The following is a 23,591-nucleotide window of genomic DNA, read 5'->3' on the forward strand; positions in this document are numbered from 1 at the left end:
ATTTTGTTCAGCGAAAGCACGTACATTTGAGCTTTGAATATTCATTGATAGACTAGATTTCCGCAAGCGGTTTCGTCCGCGTTTTCAAAGAAAACCCCGCATAGTTCCTATGTTTTATTCTGGGTCTTCAGCTACCTACATTCCAAATTTTATTGTAATCAGTTCAGTAGTATTTGCGTGAAAGGGTAACAAACATCCATCTTCACAAACTTTCGCATTATTAATATTAGTAGGATATTTACCTACCTGTGATAATATAAAGTGCAGTTTGGTAGGGAATGAGGAAGTACAGTTAATAACCTAATAAATTCGTTTCCTTTGCAGTCTCGAGTAATACGATTTTAGTCATGTCGTGCAATTTTAACGTTATTACCTATACTAATTGCTGAAAATATATTACAATAAGACTGCTCTAGTAGCTGCTCTCTAGCTCTAGTACATACATACCTACTTGTTGAATAGTAATTAATATTACATATATCACACATTATATTTTTTTTAAAGTCAGTAAGATTAAGTATATATTTAGGATCATCATCTACTATATTTTCAGGTAGATTACGACAAACACAACTATCAACTGAACTGGCTTACTTCGAGAGTTTTACTGTGAGATGAATATCACCCTAAAAACTCATATTCGAAATTTATGGATAAAGTAAAAATATGTAGACATGTTTGCTTTCGGATACCATACCTAGTTCATCTAGGCTGCTGCTATGTTTAAAAGACTTAGTATTAGCAAAAATGTGATTTATGTACAAGTTTTTAGATATAAATCATTAATTTATTACACAAGACTTAAAACGCGACGTCAGATATTAATGATAGTATTATTCAATTAAGATTAGCGGAAGCATTAATAAAATTCGATCGTATAAGCTATTAAATGAGAAATCTGTCGTAAACGGCACAATTTTATTTCAATCATGCGCCACGCCGACTATATTACAGCTGTAAACATTTTGTAACGAGCATTTCTAATTAATTATCGTGATTACAGTTTCTAGTTATTTCTGTGATTCTAAACATTTTTAATTGATATGAAAAATGGGAGTAACGGTTTTATACAAATAACGATGAGACATGATAATTATTTGTATTTTTTGAGAATGTCATGCGAATTTGTTTCACAATAAAAGTGGGATTTTGTAGCATTTCTAGATATTAAATTTTCTGCACAATGGGTGCAAAAAGTGGAAACCCAGAGAGCAGATAATGTACCTACAGAGAAACTCCAGCAAAGGTATAAAACGGCCCGTTTACTCGATTGTCTTTCTATTACATTCCAGTTGATGTTATTGGGATTTTCTATTATAATTCGAGTAATAGAACTCGCAATAGGTACATTAAAATTCTTTCAATGCAGTCAGACCATGTGATATAGTTATAATTTAGTCTCAAGTAAAAACAATCTCGTAGTAACTAACATTAATTAGAATTATAATAAGTTATTTATGGTAATATGTAAGTTTAAACATATTGATAATAGTGTTTATAGATATTAATAATAATAAACAGTGACTAAGAAATTATTTTGCAACCAAATTCTTGGCATAAATTATAATCGATGTGGAAATGGGCCATTCAATTTTATATTTCAGCTTTACCAATACAAATATCGTTTTACTCATCGTGTACAAGTAATTCTCACGAAAGGATAAATCGTTATTTCATAAAATAAATACAATCACATAAATTGGATGTCAAAGATGTTTCAACACTAATTGGGAACTGTAGCAGGATCTATGTATTTATAAATCTTATTGTTTTAATCATCTAAATCAAGGAGTTTATTTAAGATTTATAAAGTTTAGCAATGAATATATATTGTTATAAAAAATTATGTTTTATACTGATACCATGAAAGTGTAACGAGAATGTAATGGATGAAACATCTGTTTCACTGAGCAATTTTTCTTTAGAGACAAGTAGGTGATCATCATTCTGTGTCCTGCCAGACGGAGACATTATTTTTACTAACACAGGCCTACTAAGTTCTACATTCACACGTTAACCAAAGAGGCGGACTTTTCTATAATTTTATCCAAATCCTTGAAATATTGTGAATTAATGTTAAATATAAAATATGACGTACACCAGGTGACGCGCCAGATTCGTTGCTTTCGTCATAACGAAAACAAACATACACGAATATTTGTACATTTGTTATGTATAACGACCTTAATTAATAACTCTCCTTGCATTTTGTTAGCATGTGTCTTTCCTAGCGTAAAATTATTTTAGTATCGTAAAAAAAATACCGGTGTTAATGAATACTATAAAACAAATATTAAAGCTAGATATTACCTACTAATTATAAAAAGCAATATGTAAATATCAACATGATTTTCTAAATATACAGATAAACTTTAATTACAATATACGTAATTATAAAGCAGGTAGGTAAGTAAGTATGCAGTGTTGTACGCAGTTAATGGGTAAACGTATAATAATATGTATTTTGTACTAAAAAAGATTATGAAATATTTTCTATCTTAAACTCCGAATTCTTAGTTGGTAACTCAAAATCGTACTGTCGAATAGTTCTAAAGCTAAGCTAAGGTACAAATAAGCAAACAAAAAACAACTTTACAAAATTGTCATACCGTACACAAACTTTACGTGAACGATAGCACGAGTTTCAAGGAACTAATTTTAAAGAGATCGATGGTCAAGCTCAAGTTTGTCAAAATGTATGAGCGTTTTAGGTATCACAAATTATAGTACATATTTAGGTGGTGTTTAATGTATGCAACGTATTTTGTAGTAGTCAATAAAATAAATCGACCGTGACCACCTATTTATGAACGTTTCATGTTCTCAATGGTTGTTATATTTGCACGTCGTAAATGTGGTTTTCAATGAAATAATGAGTGCACAAAATTATGTTTATATCTTTCCTCAGACATTTTCTTATAATAATGATACTAGTTCCTCGGATAAAATTTTATTGTACGCTTTAAAATGTTTAGAAGAAGGAACCTGAAAACGCAGAAAAGTCGAATAAATCTATAGGAAATCGTTAAAATCTGCAACCTTCTTTTGTTAACAATATTATAGATTGATAGAAGAAAAATTGTATTTAATTTAATTCTTCAAGGTGTCATAAATATCAGTAACATAATAGAGAAACAATTACATTTGAAGGTACACTCGTAACCTAAAACTATTTCACTATCTCAATATCAAATAAAAAGTCTTGATATTCGTTGCTCAAAATTCTCATCATACGTAACATTCGATACCACGTGCTCGTACAAATTTGCTTTTTGTTGGATATTCAGAATATCGGATATTCACAATTCAGCGCAGTGACAGCGGAAATAAAACTTGCATCTTTTATGTCAATAACAGTTGTTTAAAATTTGAGAGGATGGTTACTGGAACATTTTTAATTCTATTTCGTTCCTCGTGAAAGAATATTATATTGTGAAATACGTAACAATCCGAATGTGAGCCTGTGAGAGACACATTCGAATTGTTTTGTGAAATACGCATAATTATTCGAATGTGAGACCGTTGTTATTTAATCAAACTGGGATCTAAACTTCTGTGGGAATGCACATTTTATTTGTTAATAGAAACACACAATTCACTAGTGGAAAAGTGTTGCTATTAGTATAAAATGCAGTTCCATCAATAACATTACCAAGTAAAAATTACATTTTATATGATTTATGACATGTATCTAAGACTAGTTATAGATTGCTATTAACGTATAGGAAGTCATAATTTGAACGAATTCATGCAATAAACTTTTGTTGCAACTTTCTTTCTATTAAAATTGCTTTACTGTACTGTTCGTTGAAGTTAAATGTAATAAGATGTCGTATTAGCATACAGGCAATTATGTATATTCAGGTAGGTATATCCTGATATACTTACAATGATATTTACTAAATAATTAAATCCTTACATTATTAGACCTCCTAAAACATAAAACCTATTTTTATTCATAAATCATAACCCATACTAATTTTCCTATAAATAGGCAAGGACAGCGTGTACAAAATTATGTATGACACAGTCAATCTGACCTTATTATCTATTTGGGGGGTGTGCATGTCAGGGCTAACTTTATTATGAAAAGCATATGAACTATGAAGCGTAATTTAGCGTTTCAGAGAAGGAAGTAAAACATGTTTTGCTGTTGAAAGGTTCATATTATGTTATGAAAATTTTAATATATTACCTGCATTAAATATTCGTAACGTATTAAAGAATCTAGTAAATAGTAATAAAACTCAGTACTTTGTAACAGATGAAGCATTGATACCATTGTTGGTCTTTAGAGCATAGTTACATTTTGCAGGTGCTTTTCCTTAGATAGTTTCGTTGAAGAAAATCTTCAATTCCTTTTTAGCACGATAACAATATGTCCACAAATGAGTAGCTCGTGTTTATCGACCATTTGTGAAAAATGTAGCAAATTATATGTTTAATAGGTTTCTAGATTAAATTGAAAGAATAAACAAAGAAACACAAATCGCGGCTATTTTAAAACTTGCTAAACAAATTAACGAAATTTTTCTATAATACATAATCATTTATATTATGATATAATATATTGGATATAAATGTATTTCGTGTTTTTTTCATTACTGTCTCAAATCTCAATTTATTTTTGCCATTATTCTTACTTAAATTGTTTAAGCGGGCCGACATCACTACTAGTCCTCACCCCAAGTCAGTTTAAATATCAAATAATCATCAATTACATAAAAAGTTACATAATGTCGGACAGTTAAAGACTGTGAAATAAACTTTGTAAATTACCACCAATTAAAGCTCGATTTATCAGAGCTTAATGAATTTTGGTCGGATTAATGGAGGCATCGTATGAGGGGTTGCAACGTTGCGGTTTACATTTAATGTTTTAAATTCGGTTAAACTGTCGGATAAACGGGGTTTTGTATCAGTTCTTTAATGAGATGGGGAAGTGCACTTTACTGTGGCTCTGTACGTTTATTTTATGACATTGTTGATGTACTTTGTTTATTGTATGTCAACATTTTAATTATCGTAAATCAATTCGATTTTTATAATGTTTATGAAATTTTAAGCAAGTAATAAACAAGTTTTATAGGTGTGATTGGCTCTAGTTCTACGGAATTTCCATACAACAACATTATTTGTTAATGTAGTTTAAATTTAAAGTGAATTCTGCTCGCTGTGAAATCGCTTTTGTCGAATGATCTAAAATCATCAGAACATCAAAATTTTTAATAAAATTATATGAGTTGAATATGGATAGTTTAGTGTATAAGTGTGGTATAAGTCTGACCTGCCCCTTTAGCCAAACGTCAAAACGCCAAGGAATAAGAATACGCTATCGATAGAAATTGACATAAGCGTGTGATGTTTTGCCTAAGGATTCGGTCACCCTTCCAACGACAACGACGACCACTAAAAAAATTTTCATCCAGTCGCAATTAAATAAAATTGTGCAAAATACAATTAAAAATTAAATTTAAGAATTTCCTGTCGTATTAGTGTTTGGAAAAAAATTTTTTGAGATCAATGGATAAACAAACAGGTTTTTCATAGAAACGGTGGCTCCTAGAAAAAAATGTATTTAACCTTTTTTATAGATAATTAGATGATCTACAATTTTGGTTCAGGTGATTGTATGATAAACTTACCGTCTCGGCGAAAATCGCAAAAAACCCTATTTCTTTTTATTAATTGACCTCGAATTTTTTTATTTCCGAGAACCAGAATGACGGGAGATTTTATATTGATTTTGGACAAATAAGCTCATGACATTTTGGTAATGGTTCGATCACACTACCAAAGACGACGACGACCACGACCAAAATTCCAATCTTGCCGAAATTTGTTCAAAATCAAAATTAAAATCTCCCGTCATTCTAGTACTCGGAAATGAAAAATTTCGAGGTCAATTAATTAAAAAAATAGGTTTTTTGCGATTTTCGCCGAGACGGTAAGTTTATCATACAATCACCTGAACCAAAATTGTAGATCATCTAATTATCTATAAAAAAGGTTAAATACATTTTTTTCTAGGAGCCACCGTTTCTATGAAAAACCTGTTTGTTTATCCATTGATCTCAAAGATTTTTTTACAAAACACCAATACGACAGGAAATTCTTAAATTTCATTTTTAATTGTGTTTTGCACAATTTTATTTAATTGCGACTGGATGAAAATTTTTTTCGTGGTCGTCTTTGTCGTTGGTAGGGTGACCAAATCCTTAGGCAAAACATCATACGCTTATGTCAATTTCTATCGATAGCGTATTCTATTCCTTGGCGTTTTGACGTTCGTCTCGGCCTGGGCTGTAAAAATGGCCGTTTTGATAGAGGTGACGTCACAATCGCGTAGACCAGCGGCGGCGTGGCGTGCTGCGACGATAGACTTGTCAGCCGCACCGTAACGTCGACGCGGAGACGGATTTATCGCTCCGTCATGTCGCCTAAGTGGGTAATATTAAACAGAATCGTTGACATTTATTCGCCTGCGAGACGATCCCTTGACGGATCACACTCCGGAGACTCCGGTTACATCATAGCCTGATTGATTCGCCGCTATGTTTAGATTGACGCGAAGCAGACGACGTGCGACAGTGGAAGGCTCGTGAATGCGGGCCCGGGCACGGGCGACTACCCTGAGCGTAAAGCGAGTGTTTACAAGTGTAGCGAGTGCACGCGGAGAAACATAAATGTAATTTACGAGGAAAGCGGCGGTTCCCGACGCGGTATTTCTTTCCGCGCGGCTGTTGCTCCGCGGTTGGCAATGTACTGAGCCAAAAATACATTTTATTGTGTATTCACCAAGGGCGCGAGGTGCGTTGCAGTCGCTCGAGTAACGCTTTTATGAAAACATTTTATAATTAATACGCCGACGGGAACGCTGTTAATGCGACCGCGAATGTTTCCTGATTTTAAACTTTTTTATAAGTTGTTATTGACGTGTGCGTTTACTACGTGGCGTATTGTGAGCGACCTCCCGCAGTTTGTCCAGAAATAACGTATTTTGTTACTAATGGGTTTGTTATGATTTCTAGGAAGAACGGACCATGTGTTAAAATTTGTATTTGAGCTTCCGTAAGTCAAATGAGAGTTGTGATTTGATCAAACTTTTATTTGTATAGATACAATATGTATTAAGTCTTTCACAATTTTATAATACCTACGTCCTACGTGTTTATTAAATATTTCATACAATTTTAGTCTTAAATCATACATTGATAGGTACTATGAAAAATAAGTCAACTTTAAATATCGTTTTGGATTTAGCGGTCGATGGCATGTTGTATTTTATTGTACAGATTTTTATAACACAATAAATGACTGTTTGCTATGTTAGTGTAGTAAATTTTATTTATGGCCGACTTGAGGTTTATTCATCGTTGAATCAAACCATAGTAACGATATCAATATGTCCCATATGGAGATCTTATTTGCTAAGAATTGTAAAACATTGAATATGCTAAAATTGTGGTTCTGGCCATGACAGCGCAGTCAACGAGAAATGTACCAAGATTCTCCGGGATCACTGAAAGCAAGTTCAACTATTTATAAAGTGATATTTTAAGCCATCTAAATTCAGTCTTTTAATCTTTGCTTCTCAAGTATGAGGCATCGGAATAACTGACACGAATTTCGTTTGCTGAATTGAGTTCAGAGATGTTTTTAAGTGCGTAGTGTGTTTTGAGCGGCGTGTCACAAATAATGTGCAAACCTACGCCAACACGAATGATAATATTTAGTTGATTTTCAATGCTTTTATAACGATATGCTCCATTTATCATAGAGAGAGTCGCGAAACGAAAACTGTGTAAGAATGCAAATATACTTTTAAGAGAACTAAATGACAAATCGCATAAATGCATCTCGAAGTTATGAAGTCGAGGACGTTTGAAGTAATAATTTTCGTGGAAAAGACAAAACCGGCGAGAGTTTTGCGCAAGTTCGCACCGCTCGGAGTCTCCAACTTTTGTAAATCGGGGACTGAATTGAGAGATTTGCGAAAATAAAGTTATGTCTGTAATTCTGAACTCCGAAGCCGTGTTCGTTCACAAATTCAACAATTTGAGAAATATGTCCGGTGTCAAAAGCAGTTCGCTCCGTCTATTTAAGGTAACAACAAAGATATTGGGGTACAATTCAATTTTCAGCTAACTTCCTGTTTTTAAGAAGAGAAGCCTAAATAATACTCGCGAATAATAGTAGAAATGGATGAGGATTTCAAAAGTTTATATACAAACATTTTAGTTATCGTTGTAGAATATCTCTTTTTGAAAGGTAAACCATTTATTCGAAAAGGGACTTTAATTTTATAAACAAATCTACCTAAATAAATCTGCGAGCAAAAGCTATACCTTATCTTTTATTATAATATTGAGCAAGAAAAGCGGTATACACATTTTGTTGAATACTAATAAAGTAACGGAGATGACATGAATTCAGCCACAATAGGAACCTGAACCAATTTTTATATCTTTTACCCTTGTTATTTCTTCAATCAATCCCCTCAACCTATAAGATCTTGATGCTCCATTCATAGCTTCATCAAAGGGTTGAGAGTATCAACAGGTATGCGATATCGGCCTCTATTGTAGTGGACACTCCTCTGTGAGCATGCTTAGGGCTTGTTCACGTGTAGTAGCTATAGATTTTTATCTTTGATCTAGCGAGATTTTTTTAGGGTTTTTTTTTAAATTATCTATAAAGAACAAGTTATAGTTAGTGTTGTGCATATGAAACTGAGAAGATATCTCAGCTTTGATAAGTAATATGTAGGTACTTACTACGTGTATTCAGTAATCATGAATCTTAATATTGCTACCTTAGATTACAAAATAAAAGACAGATGGAGCGTTGCCGAACTAAACCGAATAATTTATCGTCATTTCCATAAAGCTATGTGCGCTGTCATTTCGCCGTTGCACTGTACGTACACGGTGCTTCTGTGTGGGTGTTATGTTACCAGATATTGAAAATTTTCCCAAAATTTTCCCCGACTACGGAAGAAAGAGGGTTATGTTTTTCGAGTGTAGGTTAATGTATGTATAATATTTCTTTGACACGCCCTGCAGTATAAACTGTTGGGTCGATTTTGAGTTGTGACTTATGAGGTGTCATTGCAATCATCTGAATTATGAAGGTAGCTGTGGTGGAAGTGACGTAGGCTACATAAATTATTAGCAGTCATGTTTTAATTTTTATTTTAATATAAATTCGGGTTTTTGATATTATTTTATAATATTGTAAAAATTATTTTATCACCTATCTACTAAAGTTATACATGGACAAAATAATGTTATTCAATTTTTATTAAATAAATTACATTAAAAAAAGTTTTTATTTTTCAAAACATATGAATGCGAATAGCGCTAGTTTTTAGTCGAGAATGCGGGACATTTTGTTTTCATCATATCCATCATGTGTTCACATGAATTAAATCGCAAGCGAAAACGACGCTTTTTATAAAAGTAACAAAAAAATGTATAATGCTTTTTAAAATAATCTAATAATGACCATGAACTTTTATTGCACTATACAAATAATCACGCATTCACGATCGAAAAATCCAACAGCACTACCCCGAATATCTTTTAACCATTTTACCCCTAAAAATGGCAAATTCATTTTCAAAATACTGGCAGCATACGTTGAAGTTTTGAATTCCTTCGTATTTGTAAAATTATTATTTGTATACAAAATTAAATAAGCCAAATAATCTACAGAAAATCTGTAAAACGATGTTTTATCTTTTTGTTTGTTTTCGGGAACAAGTTTTACAGCGTTTTAATATCACAAGACAGCATTTTTTTACTAAAATATCAAACCCCTTTTGACGTATTGCATGACACTAGAATCGCTATAGCACTAGCGGAGGAACGTATTCGTTTTTGATTTCGTATTTTCTTTGACAAGGGCGATGAATGATTGACATGCTCCATCTGTATTTTATTTTGTAATCTAAGATTGCTACATTATGCACATTCTATGGATTATAACTTCGGCTTTGATATTGAACCCTGATAATCCTGGTTATGCAAGTTTAATATGGCATAGTTGGTAGTATAAATAATTAATACGCTACATTCACAGATTAACATTATATAATAAGTTTTAGTACGAACAACAATAGGATTACATAATTTAAAGGACGGCTGTATAACTGTGACAAGAAAAATCATGAAAACTTACAACAAAGCCAGATAGTTCGTATTAAGAATGACAGATTGTCTTTTCAAAGGAACGAACGTTTTTAATTTAGAATTAATTTTAAATCACTCCCAGGTACGCTGGCAACCGCGAGCGTTTAACAAATAATAATAGACATAACAAAACGTTTCATAAAAATGTTAAATGGGATAACATATTGATCAGCTGAATTTTCATATTTTTATCAATTTTCCCGAGCCGTGGAGCGGGGTGTTGACACATTTGCTCACATTGTTCACAAGTGACCCACTTTCGCCAAACTTGATTAATCTAGAATTTGCCGATAGATTGGCTACAATAATTTATTAGCTAATGAATATTATAATCGAATTGCGACTCGTAATTATAATAAATGGAGCGTGTTCGTAAGTTCACGCCTGGGGTAAAGTAAATACCGTAAACTAAAGCTGAATAGTTATTTGGGATTTTATTTGTGTTTAGTCGAAGCTATAATGTAAAGTTTGTTGTATTTTAGTGTGGGGAATGGTCTAACGATTTAAATCCCAGATCGGGAAAATTTAAAGTTCTTTGACAGTAAAAATACTGCGCCATTTTGTTGAACAACCCCTTCATTCAATCCACCTGTACCTTTTCTCCGTTTCCTGTTTCCCAATAACGTATATTCGACAAATCCGTATTGTAAAAGGATATCATACGATGTATGGGTAACTAAATAAGTCATGTATCGTGAAGCGTGAGGCGGATTCTTGACAATAGGAACGAAATCACATCCGACTGCGCTTTTATATAAATTTCCCGATATTTCTAAGCCTAATCCCAAACTATACGCGGATTTCGAGCTACGACGATATTTATTTCAAATATTATTCCTGTAAGTACCAATATCTTTTATCTATCATCCCTTTTCGATTATCATGACGCAACACTTTTTAAAGGTACTGAAACCACACCCTTTATGCAGTATTCCGGGTCACTAATCCTTGTGACCCAGTCCAATATTTAAATTTTTTTGGCAAATACAACGCTCTAACGACAACGATGGTTAAATCGTTGACTTTAAAAACAACGCACCTACTGTTTCCTTCACATTTATGATTAATCGCTCTCCTATATTTTATCTAATAACGGTCCATATCATAAAATTATAACTGCAATTTCAACATTTTCTTTTAATATTTATGACAGTTATATTTACGAGAGGTGATAATTTGTAATAACGTGTTGATGTGATTAGTTACGTAAAATATACGTTTTGAAATTAATTCACAAATATATTAATCACATAGCGTAGGTAATAATATCTCTCTATTTTTGGACGATCAACGATCAACATTTTGTAATCGTTTTAAAAATTGCAATGAAATGTTTGTATAAATCTCTTTTAAAGTAAATATGTACATGTATTTAAACAATGCAAGCATTTGTAATACACAAATGAATTTAATTTATAATAAAACTAATCTAAAAGTTTATTTCTATCTCTTATTTTATTATTTGCACGCATTGCAATTTGCAATTTATGATAATCATAAATTTATTTGCGATACGAAAGTGCATCGAACAATGTTTATAGCAACGCCGTTATAACACCGATATGAAAATTATTAGTGAAGGTTAAAATTGAGGTAAATTAACGGTAATATTATTATAATTAAGGCCGCAATTTGCTGGCATACGAGGTATATGTATCGGAGTATAATGATATCACATGAGCAGATCAGCTCTCAGCAGATCATTATCAGAATCAATACTTTGAGATTAAAAGCCCTTTTCCTAATTAAATAAAATATTAAGGTATTGGATAGAAACTAATATTAAAGTTCTGGTTGGTTCTAAGAAGAGTTCACTCTTTTCTTATTTAATTTGCACTTATAGCTACGTTGTTAGTTCGTATTTCTTAAATCCATACTAATATTATAAATGCGAAAGTAACTCTGTCTGTCTGTCTGTTACTCAATCACGCCTTAACTACTGAACCAATTTGCATGAAATTTGGTATAGAGATATTTTGATACCCGAGAAAGGACATAGGCTACTTTTTACCCCGGGAAATAGGATAGGTTTTATCTCGGAAATCCCACGGGAACGGGAACTATGCGGGTTTTTCTTTTACTGCGCGGGCGAAGCTGCGGGCGGAAAGCTAGTAGACTATAAAACTAATTTTTAGATAATAATTAATAAATCCAATAGTATCTTAATATTAGTAATGGTTTTTATTAGACACGAAAAGTTAAAGTATCTCTATAACTTCTTCGAACTGTAGGTACCTTGTTCGTCCTCCATATTTCGGAAATATTATTAAAAGTAAGATAGTGAAGTATTGTGCTTAGGTTCTTATCTTAAAAGTCTACATTCTAGTAGCGTTATTAAACAAACCCATTGGATAAGCACAAAAGATACGAAACATGACAAGATTTACATACCAAACAAACATATCGTCAATTGTGATCGAATAAAAACTGTACACTAGTAATTATTCGCATCATAACAATACAAACCATGTCGCTTGTTTGCTATGGCATCAAATGTAAACAATGATTGTTTATTATATGTACAATAATGCAAGTATAATAGTAGACATTATTGAAACAAGTGTAAATACGATAGTATCTGGAGGTTACACTTCAAGATCCCTATCATTTTTTTATAATAAGTATGCACACTTCACTGTGTTGTTTATTATTCTTCAAATTACATAGGCAGTTCGAACGATATCACGATCTTAATCTTGTTAAGTATTTTTTTTTAATTGAAGGCCGGAAAGGAACTATCGATTTACAAATATTGAGTTAAATTCACCCGGAAACAAATTAATTCTTAACCGAAGCTCAGACATTCAAACATTACATTAAGCTTCATTTGAATTCTCTTGGATCGTAAAAATTATACCACAATTAGGTTCCAACAGTTCAGAACGCATTTTCTGCTCAAAAGAATCGATAAAGAACACGTAAGTAGTTCTGTCTAACTCTCGTAAGGCCGTATATTAAATTGGAGCTCAGACATTTAAACATTAGACTAGGCTTCATTTGAAATCTCTTGGATCGTGAAATTATACCACAATTAGGTTCCAACTGTTCGGATTGCATTTTCTGCTGGAAAGAATATGTAGTTAACAATGTGTAGAGGTAGAAATGGTAAATTACATCTATTATTTAATGTTTCTTAAATACTCAAGAATGCTGTCAGTAAATAAATTTGTAAGGTGCTCCTGTGCTTCTAGGGACTAATTATTTCGGACCACCTTTCAGTGGTCCGACTGACCAATTTAATCAGTTGCACAGATACGAAATACGATCGAACCAAAACCCACAAAGCGGTACAAGGAACTTTACTTTTACAAAATGTTAAGCATTTCAGCTACCCTATATCTCATTGAAATAGTTGCTTTTAGAACTGGTCTATAAACATCGTCGGGAGGTAGTAAACACCTCCACAATTGAGGACTTTAACTGCGCACGCGTTGGGTTTTGTTTCATTGCACTTGGTAATTGCCGGCGTGTGAGACGTACTTTGTGGCTCGAACAATATGGCTGTAATGTGTAGATTGCTAGTTGGAGACCACGACTTCGAGTATAGAGTTAAAATAAATTAATCATCTTGATCGTACGTAGGTACAAACTGCGATATAAATATTGTATATGTACATAAGGAGAAAGAAGAAACCAGTTTGGGCCTAATATAAAAAATGTGACCTATCCTAATTAAGAATACACAAAGACAGTCCTAAACTCATAATGAAACTGATTTAATGTTTAAGTAGGAGTTGGGGCTTAAAGATACATCTGGGTGATTATACAAAAATGGGGTAACTCGATGTCATCAGCCAATTTAAACAAAGTCTTATTATATTTTATTCAAATAAAAATATATATTAAAACAATGAAGCGTCCTTTATTTGGTCACTCAATTTCACTTCTTTATTTAAAATACAAATGAGTAAAAAAAATAAATTTATACTTCAAACGTCAGTACTTTGGCATGTCACAACTCCGAAAACCAACAATCAAGTGACTATCGTTTAAACATTATCATCGATTTAAGAAAACTTACTAATTCACTACAATCTTTGATGTACATAGTATTATATACTACAACTTTCATAACGCAATGTTTTCCATTTTATTTAAAAAATAAAACTAAACTTTGTCATCGTTTTCACTAGTCAGTCCGTTGTGTGTTTTTTAAATTTGAAATTCTCGCTAAATATCACCAAGTCAAGGTCAAATCCCTGTCTAAGTATTAATGTTGGTAATGAAGTAACTTGTGCACCGCATATTTTGACGGCCGTCATAACTGTATCAGCGCATGGGTTGTGTTTGTCCTCTAAACTCGTGCTGGGCCAGTCAAATTTTCAGTCCTATGGTGAGTCGTTATTTTTTTGTTAATCTGATTATTATTTTCATTTATAAATGGTTAACTATGATTTGTAAAAATATAGTTTATTGATATAAGAAATTAGGCAAAAAAATATAATTTGTGATTATAACATCATATTAAGTCCCTTTTCATCAATCCGCTGGCATCAGTCCTTTGTCAGATATCGCGCCAGAGGACTGACGCGACCCCATAGTACTGATGATTCTATCGTTTTTGAGAACTTTTCTCTTGATTGATATTGTTATAAGCATTTCTATTTTATATTTCAGTTTAAAACATCATGCGCCACGCTAAAAGAAACTCAATTTGACTAGGGAAGAAACATTTAAAAAAGAGTAGCAAAGAAAAGAGCTATTGAAACAAACTACTAATAATTTTATTAAAAAGATCTTATTTTATTTTAATTATTGATTTTGATGCTTTCAGGGCATAGCTTTTTATATTTATCAGATAAATACGTATATATATATAATACTGTGAAGTAAAATTACCTCAAAATAACATAAAAGTTAATTAATATGCTTAACAACATTATAAAAATGTCAAGGGGCTCTCATAAAAACTCAGATGAGACTTTCATTCGAGCCTTTGGTTTTTAATTTTGTTATAATTAGTACTTTTAACATAAATATTGTTAGATTTTTAGGGCTCCGAACCTCAAAAGGAAAAAACAGAACCCTTATAGGATCACTTTGTTGTCCGTTTGTCTGTTAAGACGTATTTTTTTAAACGAGTGGAGGTATCAATCTGAAATTTATATTGGATACTCAAGATTAAGAACCCTTGGGGCTGTAAAAAAATTAAACTTATAACGCAATGCAATCAAAAGATACCTACATCCGTTAATACTGCAAATTTCCGCAAAATTCAATATTCGCATGGGAATAAAAAACACACAGGATGCTTGCCGTGTATACGTCTACTATAAACTATATAGTCTACTTGGTAAATAACAACGTCTTATAACACATATAAAGGTAAATTGCTAAAAGTGTAAATATTAAGTTACAAACATAATAAAAAATAGGTTTGTTAGGAGTCCAACTCGCACTTGGCCGTTTTTTTGTTTCTATTGTTTGTGAATTACTTGAAATATTAAGTAAAACTAAGTCAAAGTAGTAAAAGTTAAGTAAGAGAGTAAGAATATTCACGTTGCGTTAAATGTCAGAAGGCTGGTTTGAAAATTGAGACATTGTTATTTCCAGTATCACATATTATTAATTATCATTTTTAAACGTAACTAAGTGATTTTAATACTTAAAAGACATGTGGCATTATTATAACTGAGAGATTTGTAGTAATATTCATTGAATTTCTTTAAGAATATTAAAATATTGTGTTTTTTATCAGTACCGTGTTAGCCTCGTCAGTCCCCTGGAGGCCAAATCCAGAAAATTTCAAATATCTCACAATCTTCTTAAAAAACTGGCTGGCCCGATTTGGTACAATATATTCATTAGATTAGCTATCATATACACCCTAATTTGTAACAATCTGATATAAAAAATATAGTAAACAAAATATGCTCAAAAGTTACCCCATTTTTGTATAATCACCCATCTAGAACTTATCCATATACTATAGTTTCAAGAGATACATCAACATCGAATCCGTATTACCAATATCTGACCTTCGAGATACAAGGCATGTCCGAAGTTCACCACAAGTTTGACCACAACGTCTACATCTCTACGTAATACGTAGCAGTTTCAGTACTATGGAGAATATTGCAATATTATGATTTATACACAACAGTTACCTTGATGTAATGAAAATAAAAGTGTAATTACATTGTTCACGGACAATTAACGACTACAATGCCGTGTGACGCCTGCAATATTTAACTGAGCCTCCCGGGCTCCGTGCAGAAAGCATTAACGTTATGAACCAGTGTTAACCCCCTTCCCCTCGGAGAAATTGTTATTGTCGAGTTGCTTTTATATCACGGTCACTTATCACACGTTATTTGTGAAGGCTTTAATTTTGTGGACTATGAGTTATAGAGATACGTTTATTCTTTTATATGTAATATTGTTTGATGTGGTAAGGACAAGGCTCGAGTATGAGAAGATTTTATAAAATTTATTTGAATAATATATCATGTTTAAAACTCCTTAGGTATTTTGTGAAGCTAAGAAATAAAGGTAGTCTTTACCTTGCTCCTTTTGCTTGAGCGTGAAATACGTGTTGAAAATGAAAAAGTTATAAAATTAAAACGTCATCGTCCTTTGTCTAACCATTTATTGTGATGTAAGGGCGCGTTCCCACTATGTCGTAACGACTAATTTATCGTTCGACGACTGTCGTCTCTACCTGTTCCCATTATAACGATTGTTTATCGTCAACATTTTTTATCGTTTAGCGACTGTCGTATCTAGCTGTTCCCATTGGATCGCGACGACATTTTATCGTTTCCTGGCAGTCGCTTTGTCGTTTACACATCATCAGCAAGCTACAAATCTAGTCGCCTCTGCGTTCGCTTGGTGATTACTAGTGCGTTTACTCTCCTGAGTTCAATGGACGTCATAGAGCTGTTGCCGTCCACGATTTTTTATCGTTTTACGACTGTCGTGCTTGCCGTTCCCACTGTCACGACAAAGTGTCGTCACTGCAAAAACTGTCGTAGACGACAGTAAATTGTGTCGTTCTAAATGTGAACACCTCCATTTAAACATATAAGCCACGACACTTAAAACTACACGATTATCTGTCGTCACGACACGGTGGGAACGCGCCCTTAGTTTGATATTCACACAAAGCAGGTTTCTTCTCTCCATTAAAAAAAACGAACAACGTACACTTACGAATGTAATTTTCGACTGAAGAACAGTCATATTATGTAATTTTAGCAAACTTATGAACATCAACAATAACAAATCAATTCTATTAATAGTAAAAATAAAATGGACTTACATTGATCACGACCCTCTCGCAAAAGTCGTGATCATGCTGTATCGGTTCAAAGGTGACAACACCGCCCTGCGGCGGCTTGCCTTGCTCTTCTTCTTGGTTGTATAGTTTTGGCAGCGACCTGTAACAAATTACATATATTAATAATTATATAAAGTCATGTACGAGGCTATATTTTGATGGCGTAGGTTGAAGATCAGCCGTCTGGAAGTACACATAGTACACGTAACAGAAACAATTTTAGGTTTAAATGGTAAGATTTCTCAATAAGAATAACATGAATAAAAAAATATTGATTATTACAACACATAGACACAAGAAATAATCACATATGATAAGAATAGGATACGACATTGGGCAGAGCGTAGAGTTATTTTCAAGTCGCGTACATTAATAAAACTTATATAAACAAAAATAAAAATTCTGAAAAATATAAAGTTCATATCGAGTATATAATTCATAAGTCATGGTAAGATAATCATTACAAATTTTCATGTTCACGTTCGAAATATTCTTCTCTCATAATTTTTTTCCATCTTGTTTCGTTTATTTTAAAGTCCCAAAATGGCAAGTCAGTGCAAACGTTACAATGTACATTAATTTAGAAGGTAGACATTTATTTTATACGACAATATTAGAGTCTTTAATTAAAATATAGCGCAATTTCTAAACCAACTCCGAAAGCGTGGACGACTACAGCGGCCGCAGCGTGCTAATGACACAACTTCATTGTGAGTCTTAACGAGGCGAGGAAAATTCATTACCGCTGCACTACCCTTGAATTTGCTACAACTTGTTTTCATAAATAACATTTGAAGTTACGTGAAAGTAAATGTTGAAATTGTAACACGTTTTTAATGTGTAAATAGAACTTGCTTCATTTTTTTCAGTTATTGATATCGAATGATTGCTTTTTTCAGTGTTTACAATGCTAAAAATTATGAAGAAAACATTCTATATAATATAACCAACCTACGAGAAAATTCGTTCGTCCTTTTTTGGTAAAATTGTGAACATAACAGCTTAATTTTCCACCTATTTTAATTTTAATACAATGTTCATTTATTTTCTTAAATAATCCTTTCATTCCCTACTTCATTATACCATCTAATTTCCCAAACACAATTCACAAATAACATTGTACTCATAAAGCCTAGCCTTATACGTTAAACACATGTTAATATAACTTGTGAATGAAAGAGATTCCCACAGTAAAGTCCATAATAACAAGCAATGATTATATTGTTGAAAGCATCTGTTTTGTGTTTACCAATCTCAGTTCGCCCTTTACAGAGTTTCAGTTAAATAGATGCCATAATAAATATGATAATACAAAGGCTGCCAATAATTCATTGAATTCCGTTTGAAGCACGAACTATTTCCTACATTGTTTATTTTTAGTACATTTGAATCCCCAATAAGCGTGTTGACAGACCGGGCTCACTGGGGCTCGTTCGGCTTGTTGATTTAACAAGCTCGATATAGAATAGCGACATCGGTAAAAGGGGAATTTTATTGAATGGACTTTAATACAGTTTAACGTAAAAGGTTTCATAGCAAAAACGGCAATTTGCGAGTTACCGATAGCGCATTTGCAGCTTAACGGGATTCCAAGTTTCCGGAACGATCGAATATCGCGTTACGAAATTTTAAATTTGCTATATTTTGCAGATATTTTACAAATATTCCTGTTGAGTTATAAATGTGCTATCATAAAATATGCACACAAATGTTTCTGTGTATTGAGAAATAAATTAAATTATATTCCAATACATTTTACAAAGAGCGGATTATTGAGAATAAAATGTACGTTGAATTTCGATACTTACCTACTAATTAAGTGGATATTGAAATGATGATTTTATTTTGAATTCGTTTCGTTTCCTAGAACGTTTCGAGGTTTCATACAAATAGTAATATTAGTTCATATTTAATGTTAAAGCTGCTTGCACATGTAGAGCTTTATTAGTTATAATTGAGAATGAATAGCAAATAATTAAATACCTACGCTTAATTTCAATTCGCTCTAAATTATTTAGTGAAAAGAGAAATTTCCTGTGAAACGGCATATTTCATTTGAAATTGTTGTCCGTAAATAGCATATTTTTTGTTAAAATGGTACTAATCTTGTTTTACTTCAATATTTATTTTACTTTGTTGTCGTAATTTCGGCTTAAATTTTTACTCATTTTAAATATATAAAAATTCACACCTACCTACCTAATTGAAAAGATTTTGAGTTCTTTTTTGTTTCGGTAAATTGTCAACTATGAGATCATGAACGCAAAATTTAGAAAAATAGTCATACGACACTTAAAATAAAAACTAGCATAGGTAATTGTGAAACTCAATTATCTCAAATTGAACTCAACACAAACGCAGCATGTTTACAAATCTGTCTGTCCGTCTGTGCCCGCGTGTTTAATGTATCCTACGATATATAGCAGCAAGCATGTCGATACATTTTACCTTCGCTGTCACTCTGTTTCAATTTGGCTATATAACTATTGCATAGCTCCTATCGCGGGCCTTGAGCACGGGGACCGAATCCAGAAATTCCGTAACGAAAAAACCTCACGCTCCCCACTCCGACGGGCACGGCGGAGCTGTGGCTTGAACGCATGATATGCAATAGCTTTACCGCGGCAGTCCCCGAATGCCACACGTCTTTTTAACATTTTTTTTCATCTAGGTAAGTTTTCTTTCAACAAAATTAACCGATTATCATTTCAATTTTTTTACTGACTGTTTAAACTAATCTACATTTCTCACTGATCAATAAAAAATGTATTTAAAAAGAGCTACAATAAAGTTGTGTGCGGATTTATTTAGAAAATGAAGCAATTCAGCATTATTAGCATTCCATAGCATTATGTAATCCAATTGAATTGAGACAATGGAGGCTTGTTACGTCAATGTAAGTCCTCCGAAGGCGCTATTGTGAAGCTCACAATAGTTCCTCGTGTTTGATTCTTTATGAAGAACTTTAATTAGATGAAATTTATGTCCAATTAAAGCGTGTTGTTAACACGTTGAGGGTCTATTTTTTATAGAGTTGGTACAAATTTATGTTGTATAAAATAAGATTTGTTCAATTTAACGCAGAGTTTTACCAAGTCTTTTTAATATTATGTTTTTTTAGTGAATGTTCATTGAATGTTTTCCGACTAAAGACACAATTAATAACTTGAAATTATTATCGTTTATTTCACAAAACGTAAATAAGATCAAAACCATTCGATTCGAACAAAATATTTACTGACTTCTATTCCAAAGGGTCAAAATATATATCAGTAATTTAAAAGGCAAAAATACATTATTCTAAACAATTAAAACCAATTATATTCAAATATCAACAGCGAAAAATCATTCTGTTTTGTAAGTAGGAATGTCTCGAGAAACATGAATATAAACTTTTTAAATGTGACCGGAGTTCGAGTTGTCCATTTGTCGGTTCGAAATATTCCGCATATTACCGTTTCATACTGCTAACAATCGAACTACCTGAGCTTCTTAAACTTCACAGTTCAACGGTTGCTTTGACAAACCTCACTACGGAAAATTGTGAGCACGTTAAAAGTTATATTATTGTAAGATTCAGTTCTGTTCGACGGACTTCGTTTTCAAGATTTCCATCTGATCTGTTAGAAGAAACTAGTGTTTGTTCTTCGAGTCTTTTATTATAATGAGTCGCACCGCAAATATGAATCAAAGAAAGATTTTCTCTTGGAAGTAACTCCCACTTTAATTTTACTTTACAATATTGTTGACTTTTATGTCAAGTACTTATTACTTTTAAACCAATCCGTGATAGAGAAAATTTACAGAACATGACAATAAAAACTAAGCAAATAAAAAGGGATGAGGACAGACATAATTAAAAATTTGCAGTTCTTTCATCGTTTATTTTTGGAAAGACCGATACTGCATCAGTATTGATCATCAATACGACCATATTCCTGGTTTTTAGGTATATAACTTAAAATGTTTCTACACTCAATATATTTTAAAATGTTAAACGGTCCTGTGAATAAATAATTTGATAAACTGGATTACTTTTTTCATAACTTTGCTCTTTAAGTAACGTATTAAAAGCTCAAACTGGTTTAAAATTTTAATTTCAGCCCAGAATATCCTAGCGAAGACTCGATCACCCGCAAAGCTGGCAAGTTCAGTGAAAAACAATGTAACTCGGCTCCACAACTTCCCGAAGTTTCACCAAGCCGCCGCCGCCGCAGATCGCGATCGCTTATGTAACTGGAACTTTAAAGAAATTCCTCCCATGACCGACTTTACTGATTGGGAATTTGAAAATTTGATAAAGATTAACGTAGACGCTAATACGATTGGCGCAAAGCGAATCGCTAAATATGGATCCGATAGCGATGAACTTAACGAAGCTTTTCATCTGTATTTTTTGGGTTTGTTCTCAGAACTTTTGACTAGGTGAACCGATTTTGATCATTTTTTTATACGAAAACTAGTGCATTTCGGTTGATATGTTTAAATTTTGTAGGAAACTTAGTTTTGTGTTAAAACAGAATCATCTGCTATAACCAGATAAAAGATAAAATAAACTGTAAGGGCAGAGCTAGTAATAAAAGTAAAGAGAGATATTTATAATAGATATGAAACTATGATTTACTACACGCCTTTCTGAACATGGTCCAAAGAAAATAAGGGAATTCGTTAATAAAAAATTGTTTGATTTAAACAACTAAAATTAGCAGCAACGTTTGACGCTTATAATAAAAATGGACGCAGAAACTTTTTAAAAGTTCTAAATAAATTGCTGCTTATTATGGTTATTTCTACGCAAATCCTTCACATGATACTTGAGAAACATTGCCAGCATTATTCATATATAAGAGATACAGATAGATGTAAAATTATACTTAATGCTAATTAGATAGGTGTTTCATATAATGAATTGGTCGTCATAGAAGTGGGATTTGAGTGATTTACTTTATTTTTAATGTGGTAAAATATAATCCTTTATTTCCTGCTTTGTGACATAACTGTTAATTTAATTGTAAATTGTAATATATATGTAGGTGTTAGTAAAAAAAACTAAACAGTATTTCATTATTAGTAATGTCTTGAATACTTTATATAAAAGCGTAAAGAATACGGACATTTCTAACAAAGATCAATTCGAGAAAGAAAGTCGACAAATTGTTATTTCATTGAACCCCTTGAAGAAAATACGAGAGAAATTTAAACCGCATCTAGCAGCATGATTTTTCCGATAAATCTCGGTGTTTTGCAAAGGTAATATCAATTGCGGCTCTCGTCGCCGTCTGAAAGGCTGGCTAGAGATAAATCAATTTACCGCTAGTCTCTATTCGATGGGCTACATTCTGATTTGATTCATAACAGTTAACAACACTCTGATATAAAGATAAGTTTCATAAAACGTTTCATGGAAGTTTTCAAACAAATCTCTAACGATGTCGTACCAATTAGATCGAAGCGAGACATCAAAGATGAAATAAACTTTTTAAATGTCGTCCGAACTAAGGATGCAGTTTGTTGCAGAAACTTTTGATTAGACAGTCTCACGAAGTTATAAGGATCTAACTTTCTTAAGGTACGACGTTATCGGGGCAAATTAGTGTTAGAGACTTCTGCATCAATTAGCGAGTGTAATTTCAACGTCTCCTTTGCGTAGTTGTTTGATTACTTTTGCAAAACGTGTAGGTTACGTTTGTCTTTTTGTACCTATAGTTTATTCGAAACATAATCTTCCCTTTGAAAGCTTGGACGAGGAGTGGAGTCTATAATTTACATAATATTGGCCTTGTTATTGAAGTGGAATTTTTTTTCGTCTTATTCTATCGTCCTCGTTTTTTCAGAAGCTTCAGATATCAAGATAATGGCTTCGAGAGGCTTTTGATTCAAAGCGTTACTTTGTTTTTAATATTTTTAATATTATATATTTTTCTTTCATTTTTTGATCCGATCTCATGGAAAATTTTCAATGTTTTGAAGTGTAGGTAGCAGTTTTACTTTTTAGTAAATACGAGAGTTCTTATTTTCAACACCATTTCCTAACTTACTTTTACACCAACAAATTGATTAAAATTGAAGTGAACAGTTGAAAACCTCATTCTGCCACAAACGTTATCCTATATTTTGAT

General features: G+C 32.5%; 1 protein-coding gene across 2 annotated transcripts in view; it reads right to left on the minus strand.

The window, feature by feature from the left end:
- The window catches only part of Sh (Potassium voltage-gated channel protein Shaker), a 171,703-nt gene that overhangs the window by 26,340 nt on the left and 121,772 nt on the right, over window positions 1-23,591 (minus strand). For both annotated transcript variants that reach the window (XM_089695400.1, XM_089695393.1), the window contains exon 3: window positions 17,455-17,572. In XM_089695400.1, the coding sequence (XP_089551526.1) occupies window positions 17,455-17,572 (118 nt within the window). The remainder of the gene's footprint in view (window positions 1-17,454; window positions 17,573-23,591) is intronic.

The sequence above is a fragment of the Colias philodice genome, chromosome 1 (genome assembly GCF_061535455.1).
Source record: "Colias philodice isolate Cphi_HAF_F1 chromosome 1, ilColPhil1 Martin Lab GWU primary, whole genome shotgun sequence".
NCBI lineage: Eukaryota > Metazoa > Arthropoda > Insecta > Lepidoptera > Pieridae > Colias > Colias philodice.